The 16,906-nt window shown below is 42.8% G+C and overlaps 1 protein-coding gene across 1 annotated transcript in view; it reads left to right on the top strand.

The window, feature by feature from the left end:
• The window catches only part of CASR (calcium sensing receptor), a 175,211-nt gene that overhangs the window by 138,808 nt on the left and 19,497 nt on the right, over nt 1-16,906 (top strand). Inside the window, exon 5 of the mRNA XM_073310598.2 lies at nt 11,163-11,393. Within this exon, the coding sequence (XP_073166699.1) occupies nt 11,163-11,393 (231 nt within the window). The remainder of the gene's footprint in view (nt 1-11,162; nt 11,394-16,906) is intronic.

Genomic DNA, 16,906 nt, shown 5'->3' on the forward strand with positions numbered 1-16,906 from the left:
AAGACAGTATCAAAAGCCTTACTAAAGTCAAAATATACCACATCGAATGCTTCCCCCCATCCACAAGGCTTGTTACCCTGTCAAAGAAAGCTATTAGGTTGCTTTGACACGATTTGTTCTTGACAAATCCATGCTGATTGTTACTTAATAAGGTGATCCTTGTAATCTACTAGGTGTTTATAAATTGATTGCTTAATTATTTGCTCCATTATCTTTCCGGATACTGAAGATAAGCTGACTGCTCTGTAATTCCCCGGGTTGTCTTTATTTTCCTTTTTATAGAGAGGCACTATACCTGCCAATAGAGATGTTCAGGCTCAGGCTACAGCCTGAGCTCTGAAACCCTCACACCTCACAGGGTCGTAGAGGCTGGCTCCAGACAGAGTCCAAACATCTACACCACAATAAACTGCCTCTTAGCCCAATCCCTTCCAGCCCGAGTCAGCTGGCATGGGCCTGCCGTGGGTTTTCCATTGCAGTGTAGACACACCCACAGAGGCTATTGCTGATCATGATTGTATCCTGACAGAACTACTTTATAGAGCACATCAGTGAATCTAAAACTCAGTAAGAAAAAAATCAGAGTGTGCCTGCCAGCAGTGCTGTGTATTGGACACCTTCTAACTGCAGAGGGCGTAAAACCAGGCCCAGAGAAGGTCCAACCATTTTGGACACTGCCTCTTCGCAAAATATGCAAGACATACCGCACTTTGTGGGATCTGCTAGTTATCCATCCAACTTCCTGCCATAACTTTCCCAGATCAAAGTGCCTATGAGGAAATTGACTGGTAAAGATGGGGCTGGGCATCCCAACAGCAAGATACTTTTTCAAACAAATCTAAGAGCTCGTGACTAACCATCTAGTCCTAAAATATTATGATGTGAAGGACTCTCTAACTATTCAGTGTACTGCCAATGAATACGGATTGGGAGCAGTGTTGTTCCAAGATGGTTAGCCTGTAGCATTAGCTTCTAGAACACTCTCTGCTACAAAGTATAACTATGCTTAAACAGAGAAGAAATGCCAACCATTGTCTTAGCATGCTTCAAGTTTGATCAGTATCTTGTGTGACATGATCATATCCATGTGGACAATGACCACAAATCTCTGGAAACCACCTTTAAAAAACCTTTGCTATCAGCTCCACAATATTTTCAAAGGATATTTATGAAAATTCAAAAATATCTCTTGGAGGTACAAGGCAAAAGAGAGTCTCTGATGTTCATTGCAAACTTTTTGTCCAGAACAGCCATGCCCCAAAAGACAGTGACCCTTGATTATGAAATCTTCAGTGTATGTTTTTGCAACAATACATGGCTTCTCCACATGTAGAGACATACCTAAACAGACACTGCATTTCAAACACTTAGAATGGTCATTATGTTAGGATGGGCAAACAGGGAGGAAGAGGTGTCACTTACTATTTATCAATATTGAACAAATAGAGAAGAACTGTAAAGGCAGTAAATACCTAAGGACATGAGTCATGTAATGCTCACCTGCATGCACTCCATGATTTAAAGCAAAGCTATTTAAATCACTGATCTTAATTATTATTCAAATCAGCAGATAGAAAACCTTGATTTAAATAATTGGTTTAATCATGTTTTTCATTTGTACTTTTTAGTTACTTTCTTGAAGAAAGCTTGATTCTCATTAGTTGGTAACCATTAAAACACACAATTTACGACCAAATATAGCTTTTACACTAAATTTGGTGCTTGTTTTTGCTAACAAGGAGAATACACTATATTTTTTTCATATTTATTCAAGCAATTATATAGCTTAATTTACATTTATTCAAATTCTTTGTTTTTACATTATTATGTTAGAAAATTGTGAGCAAAGTATTTCTTATTTAATAGATGAGGATTAATTTTTTTACTTGTGATTTGTGTCGAGCACTATTTGGATAGGAATTCAAATTTAATTAAAAATGTTGAAAAACAGCATTTAAATTTTGTTATTAAATAAAACTACCTCAGCCATGCTGAATATATACAAAAAGAAGTTTATCAAAAATTAATCAAAACATGTTTTGCATTTTAAAATTATTGATTTATTAAAGTAAGTATTATCTGTAGTTCATGAATTACAGTACACTGATTGTTTCTGGTCACTATGTCCTTCAAAATTTTAGAACTAAATGATCTCATCCTCTCACACCTAGTTTTTATTCATAGATTGAAAGAGGAAAACAAGCTTTCCTACTTTTTCACCCCAGGATGGTTTCTTAACTTTGAATAAACTCGTCAATGAACTCTATGAGTTGAATAAACTGACATGAAGAAAATATTGTTTGCATCTGCAGAAGAGGTTGTTGCTATCAAAAGCTGGTTTAGCATGTCAAAAAACTCTGATTCCAGGTGGTTAGCCATCAACTTTCACCAGTTCAATGGTTTGACTTCCTTTAAAACTTGTTGGCAAACACGTACTTCTTAATATTATGTTTTGTATTCAATTTAAATTATTTTAATAGATTAAGATTTTAAAATATGTTGTCAATTTCAAATTTTATTTTAAATACGATTTTAAAAAAAACACCCTGTATTTAATTTAAAAGAAAAATTTCAATTTAAATAAAAAACTTGGTTTTTTTAATCTGTTTTTATTTACTCTTCACTCTTACCATATTGGTGCTGTAGCATGTCTATTGCAAGGCCCGAGATGTTTAATATTGTTAACTTAGAGAAAGATGATTAAGTTCCTAGGTGGACTGGTTGATGCCAGCCAAGTTTCTGAATCAAAGGTTCTGGTTCTTGGTAGTTATTGAAAGAAATATGACTAAGTATTCTTTTTATAAATTGTATTGAAGTTAATTAACAAACATAAAACCAAGAAAACATGTCACTAAGGCTAAACTACTATAAACACTACTAAACTTATCTAAAAATTGAACAGTACAATTATCAAATCAAAAGTCAACAAATCAGAAGCAATACTGGATTGGAATTAAGTCATCAATTTAGTCAAATCATCAGATTAATATAGCAGGTAATCAGTCCTCATAAGTCCTAAAACAGGAATCCAGGAGGTGGCTGTCCATTTAGTTATAACTAGGGCCCTACCAAATTCGTGGCCATGAAAAACACATCACAGACCATGAAATCTGGTCTTTTGCATGCTTTTACCCTATACTGTATAGATTTCACAGGGGAGACCGGCATTTCTCAAATTGGGGGTCCTGACCCAAAAGGGAGTTGCAGGGGGGTCACAGTATTGCCCCCTTACTTCTGCACTGCCTTCAGAGCTGTGTAGCCGGAGAGCGGCGGCTCCTGGCCAGGCACCCAGCTCTGAAGGCAGTGTAGCGCCAGCAGCAGCGCAGAAGTCACGGCAGCAGTACCGCAAACACCCCCTACAATAACCTTGCGACCCTCCCACACACACACACACACACAGCTCCTTTTTGGGTCAGGATCCCTACAATTACAACACCATGAAATTTTAGATTTAAATAGCTGAAATCATGAAATTTATGATTTTTTAAATCCTATGACCATAAAACTCACCAAAATGGACCATGAATTTGGTAGGGGCCTAGTTATAACCCCCCATTAGAGAACTTCACTCACAGCAATGCTCACCAATTCACTCACCAATTTAGCTGGCTGAATATTTTAGTACTGAAACCAAATTATTGTTTACATCTAAGTCTTACAACCTACAAGCCAATTAAAATGTCTTCTTTGGATTTCACTGTTACACTCTCCTTTCTCCATCCCCAACACAGATTCAGACCTTATTGAGACTTCAATAAGCAGAAATTTAACAGCTCTCACTTAACACTCTGTACCTGACAGCATAGCATCTTTGGACACTTGCAAAGAATAAGAACCACACATTCAATGAGTTTATGAGACACGGTTTAGGGCTGTTTTGGAATTGAAGACTCATTCTGTCTGGCTTCTTTCTCGTGTGGGCTCATACACACATGCAGGCAACCAGACACACATTCACATTCTAAATAATAAAAAGGGTGGGAAGTTTCCCAGTTAATAAAAACAAAAGGAAAAAGTAGAAAAAAGGAAAAACAAGATACCTAAGATAAGAGGGGTTTGACCTCTCCAACTCTTGCAGTCCTCAGACTCTTATGGAATAGGAGCTGTAGCTGCAGTTAAGAAACCAGATGATAATGTTGCTTGGACTATGCTTCATGCTAGCAGGGCCTTTTGGATACTGGCAGACTGGTCAGGGGCTGGCATAACCCATTCAATGTTGTCTTCTTGTAGGCTTGCCTCAGGAAGTGGGAGCATCAGTTCAGATGTCATGTTAAGCCACAGGAACCAAGGCCTTCCACCTTTACGGTTGCAATTCTAGCTTGCTCCACCTCATGGCTCCTTCCAGGGTCTAAATCATGTATGAAGTATGCCTTGGACTCCAGCAGCATGGCCCAATTCAGCTGAAGTGAGGCAAACTTTGGCATAATGTCAATTTAGAAAAGCTAGCATTTTTCTTGAAATATCCATTGTTTCAAACCACATGGAGTGGGTATGTGTGAACCCCCAAAATATCAGAAATGAAAGAAGCACAAGAATCAGAGTTTTGCGGAAGTTGCCACAGCCCTCTTCTGGGTCAAACAGTTATGCGCTGATATCTGTTCCCGCCTCAAACATCCATAGCAATATTTTGTTGCAAAAGTTTCTGACAGAAGAAACACACTAAAATCATGCTTTCATCAGCAATTATTAAAAATAAATTCAGACCTCTCATGACAGATGTCACATCTTTCCTTTGCAAACAAGAGAATTTGGGAACTTAACAACCATTATAGTCTAACTGGGTAAAAGGTTACACAGTTTGTGTCCTTTAGTAACTGTCCATCTTAAAGCAGAAAGTTACTTTACAGCTTATGAATATGAATTCCATTTGAAATGGAAATAATTGAAATTTATACTAGATCTGTACTCCCATTACACTATTTCTCTCACAGAGGTGAAAGGCTTCATAAGTCAGTTCATCTTCAATAAATTCCTAGCACATCAATAAAGGGGACTGTGACATGCCGCAGGGTACAAATCTGAATTGTTGGATCATTGTGCCCCCTTAACTTGCCAGTCTGGTGTGCACTATGCCCTGTTTTGCTTTGTGAGCTGCCACTTTGCCAACTTACCCCAGCCTCTGGCATGCAAGTCACCCCCTGACAAATACCAGCATGCTATAGCTAGCCACTCTTGAATTACGTATAGGGTGACACCCGCATTTGCCTAGTCCCCGCCTTGCACCCCAGAAATGTGTGCTTTACACTGCTCAAGACTCCCTTGATCAGAGTAAGCTCATTAATTAGTTTGTCATTGCATCAAAGAGTAAGAATATGTAACCTGAGTAGATTCCCCAGACTTCTGTCAAAAACACGCTGGCTTAGATAAAATATTAAAATAAGTTTAACTACAGAAAGATAGATTTTAAGTGACTATAAGTGGTATAGGCATAGAAGTGCAGAATTGGTTACAAAAAGAAATAAAAGATAAAATCACACTCTAATTCCTAAACTTTATCAAGCTAAGTCAAATTTGAAGCAATAAGGTTTCTTCTTCAAGTGCTTGCTCATGTTGCTTCCATTCTAGGTGTGTGTGCGCCCATTGGAGATTTTTGCCTCTGGAGTGTCGCACTCATGCTGCGGTACACAGGCGCAAACTTTTGTTGGTGCCGGTGGGTGCTCGCACTCCCAGCCCTGCCCCTGGCCCCCTCACTGCCCCATTGGATCCCTCCCCAAATCCCTGCTCTGGCCCCACCTCTTCCCCAAGTGTGCCACGTTCCCCCTTCCCCCCGGCTTGCCATGCAAAACAGCTGTTTCGCAGTGCAAGCGCTGGGAGGGAGGGGGGAGAAGCAGGACGTGTTGGCCCGCTCAGGGGAGGAAGCAGAGGTGGAGCGGAGGCAGAGATGAGCTGGGGCAGGGGGGTGTGGTGGGGATCTGCCGGTGGGTGCTCCACACCCACCAATGTTTCCCTGTGGGTGCTCCAGCTCCGGAGCACCCACAGAGTCAGCGCCTATGCCGCGGTAAATCAGGTGCCGCCAGCCCTACACCCTCTGAGTTCCTTCTTACTGTCCATGGTGGTCAGTCAGAGTTTCTCTCTTGCTTAGCAAGAGCTAGCAGTTGTCTACCATTTCAAGTTTCATGCCTTAAGACTGTTGTATATACTTTGCTTTGCTAGTCTTAAGTAGTTGTCAAGTAGTTCTTAAATAGTTGTTAAGTGTGAGTTACTTAGTAGTTAGGATCCCAGCGGGACTTTGCCCTAGGTGGGACAAGCCCGGGTTCAAGCCCTGCTCAGACTGCAGCAGGCCTATGCCTGTGAGTGACTCCCACAGCAGCTGCCTTAAGTGCCTGGGGGCATCACATCTAAAGGAGCAGTGCCGGATTTGCAAAAACTTTTGGCCCTGCCTCCAGAAGGAGCGGGACATCCGCCTCATAACTCTCCTGATGGAGTCCACACTCTGCCCAGCTTCCGAGCAGGTCGCACCAAGTGCCTCAGCCTCCATGTGCAGCACACCGCCGGCACCCGACTCCTCACGGCACTGTTCGCCAGCACCGGTGCTGAAGGAGAAGGCCAAGAAGCACTCCCCGGCACTGAGCAAGAAGGCCCAGGGGTCATCTATCAAGGGACCCAGGCCTGCCCATCAGACTGCTCTGGTGCCACGTGATCGTGCCTCCCCGGCTGGGGTGTCCAGTCCCCTGAAAGGTCTGCCACCGACTCTTAGGAGCGGTATGGGACCCCCACTCCTGCCAGGGAGCTAAAAGTGGTGCGTCAGGCCTGCCAGGCGTTCTTGCCCCACCTGAAGGGCAGGGTGGTGCAGGTCCTGATAGACAATACAGCCGCAATGTACTACATCAACAGGCAAGGCAGAGCCAGGTCTTCAGCCCTTTGTCAGGAAATGCTCAGTCTCTGGGACTTTTGTGTGCGGCATGCCATTCATCTGGTAGCTGCCCACCTGCCTGGAGCCAAGAACATCCTGGGGAATCGCCTCAGCAGGACCTTGTCATCTCGCCAAAAATGGTCGCTTCATCCAGAGGTGGTCAGCCTCATCTTATGCAGGTTGGGGACTCCCCAGGACTCCCTGCATCCAGACAGAACAGGAAGTGCCATCAGTTCTGTTCTCTGTAGTGCAGGGACAAAGGCTCCCCTGTTGGAAGCCTTCTTGATTCCATGGTTGGGAGTGCTGATGTATGCCTTCCCACTGGTACTGCTGATCCACAGAGTCCAGCTCAAGGTAAAGCAAGACAAAGCATTGATCATCCTCATAGCCCTGGTGTGGCCTTGTCAACACTGGTTCAGCATGCTTCTGAGTCTCTTGACAGCCACGCCGCTGCAGCTACCTCTTTGGCTGGATCTGCTGTCACAAAACCATGGCAACCTGCTGTACCCAAACCTGGAGTAGCTGCACTTGACAGCCTGGCTGCTGTGTAGCTGAGTGCGGACAAATGGGGGTGTTGCACTGGTGTCCAGCAGGACCTGCTGGGCAGCAGAAAACCACCAAGGTGACCTACGTGGCAAAGTGGAAGCAGTTCACATGTTGGGCCTCTGATCATATGGATGAGGCCCCACTGCAGGACATACTTGACTATTTACTGCAGCTTAAGCATCAGGGTCTGTCACTATCTTCGATCAAGGTACACCTGGCGGCCATTTTGGTGTTCCACCTTCTGCTTCAAGGCCGGTCGATCTTTGCCCATCCCAGGACTGGACGTTTCCTGAAGGGTTTGGAGCACCTTTACCTGCATGTCCGAGACCCAGTCCCCTCTTGGGACTTGAATCTTGTGCTGTCCAAACTCATGGGTCCCCCCCCCTTCGAACCCTTGGCTTCCTGCTCCCTCCTGCTTCTCTCCTGGAAAGTCTCCTTCTTGGTCACTATAACTTCAGCCTGTAGGGTGTCCAAAACCAGGGCGCTCATGTCAGAGTTGCCCTATATGTCTTCTATAGGAACAAGGTCCAGGTGCGTCCGCACCCAGCCCAAGATCGTCTCCCAGTTCCACACTGGTCAAGGCATTTATTTACCAGTCCTTTATCCAAAGCCTCATGCTATGGATGACGAGCACAGGCTGCATACCCTGGACGTCAAATGGGCACTGGCCTTCTACGTTGATAGAACAAAGCCGTTCCATAAGTCAACGCAGTTGTTTGTTGCTGTCGCTGACAGGATGAAAGGTTGCCCAGTGTCTGCCCAGAGAATTTCGTCTTGGATCCTACCCTGCATCTGCTTTTGCTATGAGCTGGCAAAGGTGCCCCCGCCAGCCATCGTGACAGCCCATTCGACTAGGGCACAATCAGCAGCCTTCCTGGCACAGGTGCCAATCCAGGAGTTCTGTCAGGCCGCAACCTGGTTGTCGGTCCACACATTCATGTCACACTACACCCTGACTCAGCAGGCTCGAAACAATGTTGGCTTTGGCAGAGCAGTGCTGCAAGCTACAAGACTGTGAACTCTGAGCTCACCTCCATTGATTCTGCTTGTGAGTCACCTAGAATGGAATGAACATGAGCAAGCACTTGAAGAAATAAAAACAGTTACCTACCTTTCGTAACTGTTGTTCTTAGAGATGTATTGCTCATGTCCATTCCATTACCCGCCCTCCTGCCCCTCTCTTGGAGTGGTTGGCAAGAAGGAACAGAGGACGTAGGGCTGGAGACACCTGATATACTGTGGTGTGAATGCAGCACTCCAAGGGGCTCCGCAGCCCTACGGGTACCACTAAGGCAAAAATCTCCTACGGCCATGCAAATGGGCACGCACACACCTAGAATGGAATCTACATGAGCAACACATCTCTAAGAACAACAGTTACGAAAGGTAAGTAACCATTTTTTCTCTTACCCAAAAGTCTACAGCAGTCTGTGCACACTGGAAAATTTTCCAGTTAGGACTACTTCCCCCAAGTCAATGATGTTTCTTTTTTCCAAACAATCTTGTTGCCTTCAGTATGAGTGGGGGACAAGATGTGATCTGATGATGTCACTGTCTCTTACTTTATACTCTCATCCAGATGCTGGAAAAATCTTTGCTGTGTCATGGGTTTAGGAAGCCCCCATTGTCTACGTGTTTCACACCCAGTCCTTCACATGAATTGCAGATTCTTGCTTGCATCTTCCATATACGTGAGGCTTGACATGTAATGCTTGTTTTGCAGTTCCTTGGTTATTTCTAGGGAACTGGTCAGTGGACGTTTCTCAAACTCACAACATGTTTCAGTAACAAACATATAGCAAAATCTCAGAACTTCGTATACAATGATGACACATACATATCAACAGGACAGTAATGTTCAACAGATTGACTTTTCCAGTGATACCTCAGAAGGCATACTTTGTACAAGATTTATCATAGTTTTGTAAAAGTGGTGACCGTAATAGCGTAGACTGTCACAGGCACATACAAAAATACCTGATCAACAAAGCAAATTATGGATTTACATACATAGGGATACCAAGTATACACATTCCTCAGGGTACAACCTGGACTGATGTACAGCTGTGTCCCCTCAATTCTTCAAACTGGGGTGCCTCTGACACTGCTTTGCTGTGAGAGCAACCACTCCCGGTCCGCTCACACACAGCCTCCAGCATGTAAATAATTCCCAGCTAGACTGTCTGAGTGCTATAGCCAGCCATCTATGAATTACATTGCAGGGCAACACCAGCAAACTCCCAGTCTCAGACTTTCCCGCACAGAAATGTGCATCTTGTACTGCCCAGCCCTCTCCTGGACAACACAAGCTCATATAAAGTTCATCATTTCATTGATAGAAAATGATATGCACAAATCTTGTTACCTCAAATGGAGTTTCCCAAATACTTCAATCCAAGTTTATTAACTACAGAAAGAGAGATTTTAAGCGGTTACAAGTAATGAGGCATAAAAGTTAGAATTGGTTACAAAGAAATGAAAGGTAAAATGCAACTAACACCTAACTTAACAAACTAAGTGAATTCAAAGCAAAAGGTTTCTCTCACCACATGCTTTAGCAGTCTTACTGACTGAACTCCTTTCAGACAGCATCTCTGTCTGAAGCTTCCTTTGTCCTTCAAGTGTTGTCAACGCTGTGAGTAGACGGGAAGGGAGAGATGATTTGGAACCTCTGTTCCATATCCAAGGTGAGCTCCCCGCTCCAGATTCAGAAAAGAGGAACTGCTACTGTCTCCATCCCTCTCCTCCCTCCCCACAGCTACACCTGACTGGAAGGCTGAGATAGGCAGGCCTGGTTTTGATTTGATTTGCTGTTTGAGGTTGCATGCATAGGAATGGGGAATGTGCTGCTCATTGGGTTATTTTGATTATGTAATATATTTATAACTGATGTCAAGGGCACCTAGGTGTCAAGATATGTTCTTTTAAGTATGTTATAGAAATGTAATTATTCTCGTAGCTCATACTTATTTATTACTTATTTGAACATCCACAGTTACTGTAAATAGGAGAAAATGCTATAAGGGATATAAAAATCATGCTTGAGGGATTAAGCAGAAACTAACTGGCAGGGATTAGAAAGAAACTTCATATAAGGAGAAGTTATTCCTTATCAATACAGGGTTCCTTGTCCCTTCCTTTGATACATCTGGTACTAAGCACTGTCAGAGACAAGATATTGGACTAAATGGACAAATGGCCCTGTCTGATATGGAAACGCCAGTGTTCCTGGGATTGTTTAACTGCTCACACCAACAGCACGTCGGAGTTTAAGACAGGAAGTGAAGAATACTCTAGCTAAACTGCAGAGCGAATGTACAGAGGCATAATATAATTATTCATATTGCAATATGACTAGGATGCCAGATCCACACAGTTCTGGAAAAATGCCACAAGAACTCTAGGGCCTACAAGTTGTCAAGAGACGTAGTTTAATGTTCCATCTGGAATGCAGTTTATTTTTTACAAAATGAAGAAAAGAGCTTTGAGTAATATCTCTGTGTCAGTCAATAACTGATTGTTCAGTGAAGATCCAAGCGAAGGTGGGGAGTGTGGTTTGTATGTCACAGGCTGGCTAAGTGGTGTGATATCCTCATTTCGTGACTGGTCCACATACAAGACAGGAGCCTGCTACTGCTCTGAGGTAATGAAGTCACCTCAAGTGGTAGGGTTTTGGGGGTATTGTGCTGATACTCCAGAAGGCCTGTGCCTGGGAAGGATGGTTACATGCAGGTGTTCAAGGCATCTTTGTCTCTCTCTCTAGGTACTGAAGCATCTGCGCCATTTAAATTTCACCAGTAACATGGGGGAGCAAGTGGATTTTGACGAGTCTGGGGACCTGATAGGGAATTACTCGATAATCAATTGGCACCTGTCACCAGAGGACGGCTCCATCATGTTTGAGGAGGTCGGACACTACAATGTTTATGCCAAGAAGGGAGAGAGGCTCTTTATCAATGAAAACAAAATCCTGTGGAGTGGATTCTCCAGGGAGGTAAGTGCCATAGATCACCTTAAACCCCTCACTACAGTGCTTCCTAAATCTTTGAAAGTTGAGCCTTTCTTCAAGAAAATTAGAACAATCTCTCTGTCATACACACACACACACACACACCTCCATTGCAATACCACCATGTGTTATTAAGGGCTAATTCATCTTAATTTATATATCTTCCATGCTCCTCGACTAGTGCTTCACTTCTCAATCTCTCCTAATTAAGAATGCTGATATTTAAAATAGTGTTGCCCCTTTTGGCCCGACTAGCTAGCCAAAATGCGGTATAGTCTTGGGTTTGGGTTGTTGTTTTTTTAAGAAGAGAATGTACATAAAGTCCCATTTCCCTGAGCACAGTAGAAACAAACAACAGCATGCAGTTTCCTTGCTCAGAAATCCCCAGGTCTGCCACTCTAGCAAGCTCTGTGCCCAAGAAACTCTATCACATTACTTCCTCTCAGGGAATTTTTTCCTTTCAGGAGGCTAGAAATCTATCTGCTGGCTTCCTATCTCCAATACCCACGATCTTTAATCTATATCCTGATTGAGCCCCTGCATTTACTAGAAGGGCAAACGTCTGTTAATCTACCTAAATTATTTCTGGGCTGCCTTGTTGTTGTCTCAGGCAATAGCCTCCATTTTCTGCAGCTGCTTTACTGTATGTTACAGCCCCTTCTGTTGAGCCTGATAGGTACTTTACACACACACTGGTTTTAATTAGGTTTATGATTAACTTTGGATTTTAGGGCTTGTTTAGATGAACACTTGGTGCACAGCAAACTGGGCTGCACTATTAATCTAGATAGGCTCCTAGATCCAATAGTTGCAGCTATTAGCATCTTTCAGCATAATAATATCATTGTTAGCCACTGACTTAGCGTCTATTGAAATTAATGGGACAGTTCACACCTCAAAGCTATTGTTTCAGTCTCTGAAAGCTCAAGCAGAAGAGTCTGCATCAGTTATACTTGCTTCACCTTTTGAAAGTTTTATTCATTACGAGAAATTTACACTTTTTTAAAATGAAAGTTCAGATTGGCAAACTTTTAAGAGATCCGTCTAGAATCCCCACACTCAGCTAGTCCTTCCCTGATACTGCCTCACGTCACAGTAGCTGAGGGAATACATGTTACACATTCGTAAGGAATGTGAGTGAGAGACTACGGCAGGAGTTGAAGAGCCAGGAGTCTTGGGTTCCATTCCTAGCTCTGCCGCTGACGTATTGATTGGGCAAGGTCATTTCCCTTCTCTCTGCCTGACTTTCTCTATTAATACTGACTTGCACAAGGGGAACAGGAAAATCACTGATGAAAGTTTGCAGAATACTTTGAGATCCTTGGATAGAAGGACCTATACCCATGCCATGGGTCAGTGTTATTTGGAGTAGATGCCTGACTGGAACACTGCTTCAGAGGTTTATGGGACCATAAGCAACAGGCCTAGAACCGTGGAGTTGCATGTCCCAAGCCCTATACTGAACAGTGTTACCTTCAACAGACCCTTTCTCCCTATGATCGTCCAGTTGCTTTCAGTTCCTGCAACTGTCCAATAGGCCCCTGTTAGATCTCTCCCTGCCATCCTTGAGTAGTTGACTCTTATATCCCCTAGGCAAGTTCAGAGGCCAAAGTTCTGGGTCTGGGAGCAGCAGCAATAAATTTCATTTCAAAAGAGATGTAAAAACTGAGGTGCCAGCCCATTCGGATCATTACAGATCCTCTAAAAAAAAGAACAGGAGGACTTGTGGCACCTTAGAGACTAACAAATTTATTAGAGCATAAGCTTTCGTGGGCTACAGCCCACTTCATCGAGTGCATAGAATGGAACATATAGTAAGAAGATATATATATATATATATATATATATACAGAGAAGGTGGATGTTGCCATACAAACTGTAAGAGGCTAATTAATTAAGATGAGCTATTATCAGCAGGAGAAAAAAACTTTTGTAGTGAAAATCACTTTTGTAATGTGCTGGCGATGCCCCTCTGCCATGTGTGTTGGCCAAGCTGGACAGTCTCTACGCAGGGGAATGGATGGACACGGGTCTGACATCAGGAATCATAACGTTCAAGGACCGGTGGGAGAGCACTTCAACCTCTCTGGCCACTCAGTAAAAGATTTAAGGGTGGCAATTTTGCAACAGAAGAGCTTTCAGGAGCAGACTCCAACAAGAAACTGCTAATTGAGTTAATATGCAAACTAGATACCTTTCAGAGTAACAGCCGTAGTAGTCTGTATTCGCAAAAAGAAAAGGAGTACTGGTGGCACCTTAGAGACTAACCAATTTATTTGAGCATAAGCTTTCGTGAGCTACGGCTCACATCGTCGGATGCAAACTAGATACTGTTAGCTTGGGTTTGAGTGAAGACGGGAAGTAGCTGGGTCATTACACACATTGAATCTATTTCCCTATGTTTAGTATCCTCACACCTTCTTGTCAACTGTCTAAATGGGCCATCTTGATTATCACTACAAAAGTTTTTTTCTCCTGCTGATAATAGCTCATCTGAATTAATTAGCCTCTTACAGTTTGTATGGCAACTTCCATCTTCTCTGTATTGTATATATATCTTCTTACTATATGTTCCATTCTATGCATCCGATGAAGTGGGCTGTAGCCCACAAAAGCTTATGCTCTAATAAATTTGTTAGCCTCTAAGGTGCCACAAGTCCTCCTGTTCTTTTTGCAGATACAGACTAACACGGCTGCTACTCTGAAACCTGTCATGATACAGATCCTCTGGCACTTTCCCCAAAAGTTGTAATGTGAGCCCAAATTTTCTGGCTAGATTCTAGATTTGGTAATTACATTCTTCTGGTTTAAGGTCCCCCTGCAGTATCAGTTGAATACAGTATTCATCATCACTTCCTGACCTATACTATTCTGTGGTATTATTATACCCCATGAAATAGCTGTTATGTTCTATTACAGAGGTGGTTGAGTTGGATCAGGATGGATGTAGTAACCCCTATGTTTCTCTATATGTTTTAAGTTTGTAAAGCTTTTAAAGTCCCTTGAGGATGAAAGGCTTCTTTATGTATAACAGTTTATTATTGATTCATTAGTGATCTATTGATCTTTCCAACCATCTATCTGTCTTAGGGTTTTATACAGCTTCCTTATGTAATCAAAAGCAATAGCATTATCTTTTGTGGACTTCATGGAGTCTCTGGCACTTTGGGTCAGTTTTGTAAAGGTAGTTAGGAGCCTAAAGATGCAGCTAGATGCCTAGTGGGATTTTCAAAAGTGCCAAGGGGCTAGATCCACAAAGGGATTTAGGCACTTCCACACCTAACTCCTAGGCACCCTGCTGTTCAGTGGAATTTGCGACCCAGAGTCAGGCTCCCAGACGTACCCTTTTGTGTAAATAATTACATACGCCTTGAGCCAGATGAAGAGAGAAAGAGATTGACTCTGTAGCCTGCTGATTAGGGCACTCAGCCGAGAGGTAGGAAAGTCAGTCAAGACCCTGCTCCTAGTAATATTCAATTATTTCTATAAAGTGGAACAGCTCCCAAAGGACAGATAGAGACACACCCACCCTTGAGCATGGTGATTAGGGCACTCACATGGGAGTGGAAGTTTGAGTCCCTGCTCCAAATTAGGTATTGAAACCTAAGTCTCCTGCATCCCTGGTGACTATAGCAGGTAGCCTAATCTCTGTGCTATTGGATAGATTTTTGCCAGCCCCAAAAGTCCCCACCTGGTTGTCCCCAGCTGTCTTTTGTAGGGTTGGGCATACTGTGAGCACACCTAGCAGATCAGGCCCCACAGATGACAGAGGCAGAGAACATTAAGTTTGTGAATCTTGCTGGGACTTCGGCATGAGCTAGCCCACTAAGCAACTATCAGCATCAGAACGCAGGCAGTTTTGTGCATGGCCACCGACAGAAACTTAGGCACCATGCGAATTGAGGTTCCAGGTGTTTTGAGGATCTCAGTGGCAGTTAGGCACCTAAGTCCCTTTGAGTCCCTAGCCTATGGCACCCAATTCCCTTCATTTCAATGGCAGTTAGGTGCCTAGGAGCTTTTGAAAATCCCCTTAGATGCCTATCTGCAATTTTAGGCACCTAAGTACCTAAAAATCTAGCCCTTCTCCCTTTTGGGGGTTAAACCTTTTCTCAGGGTAGTGTATATTTTTCATATAGTTAATTAATTAGTTTTATTCAATGTTGGAGGGGGGATTTGTGTGGGAGGGGATATTGGGTAAAAGTGAGTGGCAAGAAATCATTTTACTTTGCTTTAGTTACTCGTAATCATCATGCAATATCAAGGGGACAGGCTGACTCAGCGGTTTGTTTCATGGTAACTAGAACCTTTCACCTCTAGGCTGCTAATTCAAATTCAGGCCACTAAGAACTGACTTTTGTTACCAGCTGATAACACTTAGATGTTATGAGTAACATCAGTTGGGCTTCTGTTTTTCGGGGTTTAATAATTTCATTTTTCAGGGTTTATTTTTAGCAATTTTGGGGTTCTATGTAGATGGCCAAAAATTGGATTTTCTTCAAGGCTTTTTCTACATTATATATATATATATATATATATATATATATATGTATATATATACACACACACGCACAGGCATAGTACTGTTTCAAACAGCACTATGTTAGAGCACAATAGAGAACCTTTAGTGTGCGCCAGTAGATTGTATACCAACCAATTAATGCACAACACATTAGTGCAGTTTAGAAATCACACCCCAGTAGTCTGCATTGCTGCTCTGTGTAGACAAGCCCTTATATACAAGCCAGGGAGCAGGGATATCACCTGTATAAACAAACTTCACTGGGAAAGAGGTGTAGTAAGCATGAATTGAGAAACCATTTCTAACTGATTTCATTTTTTTCCTAATCGAGGGTGTTTTATTGGTGTTTATCTGTTAAAAGCTAAAAATAGTACCCTAAATATGAGTTTCCAGTAGAATTAGTGTCCATTATGCAGCAGAGATTACAAAGACTTGTGGTCTACCTTCTACTCCCTGGAAATGGTCCTTCAAACACAAAAGTGGAGAATACTGATAAGGCTGGTTGAGGGAGGACAGTTTTTCGGTTACACATGTTGTCTCAGCAGATTTTAGTCTCCAGGGCTATCAATGACAGGTTTCAGAGTAACAGTCGTGTTAGTCTGTATTCGCAAAAAGAAAAGGAGTACTTGTGGCACCTTAGAGACTAACCAATTTATTTGAGCATGAGCTTTCGTGAGCTACAGCTCACTTCATCGGATGCATGCCGTGGAAACTGCAGCAGACTTTATTTATACACAGAGAATATGAAAAAATACCTCCTCCCACCCCACTGTCCTGCTGGTAATAGCTTATCTAAAGTGATCATCAAGTGGGCCATTTCCAGCACAAATCCAGGTTTTTTTCATTTCATTTCAGGTATTTTTTCATATTCTCTGTGTATAAAGTCTGCTGCAGTTTCCACGGCATGCATCCGATGAAGTGAGCTGTAGCTCACAAAAGCTCATGCTCAAATAAATTGGTTAGTCTCTAAGGTGCCACA

The sequence above is a fragment of the Lepidochelys kempii genome, chromosome 1 (assembly GCF_965140285.1).
Source record: "Lepidochelys kempii isolate rLepKem1 chromosome 1, rLepKem1.hap1, whole genome shotgun sequence".
NCBI classification, from domain to species: Eukaryota; Metazoa; Chordata; order Testudines; family Cheloniidae; genus Lepidochelys; species Lepidochelys kempii.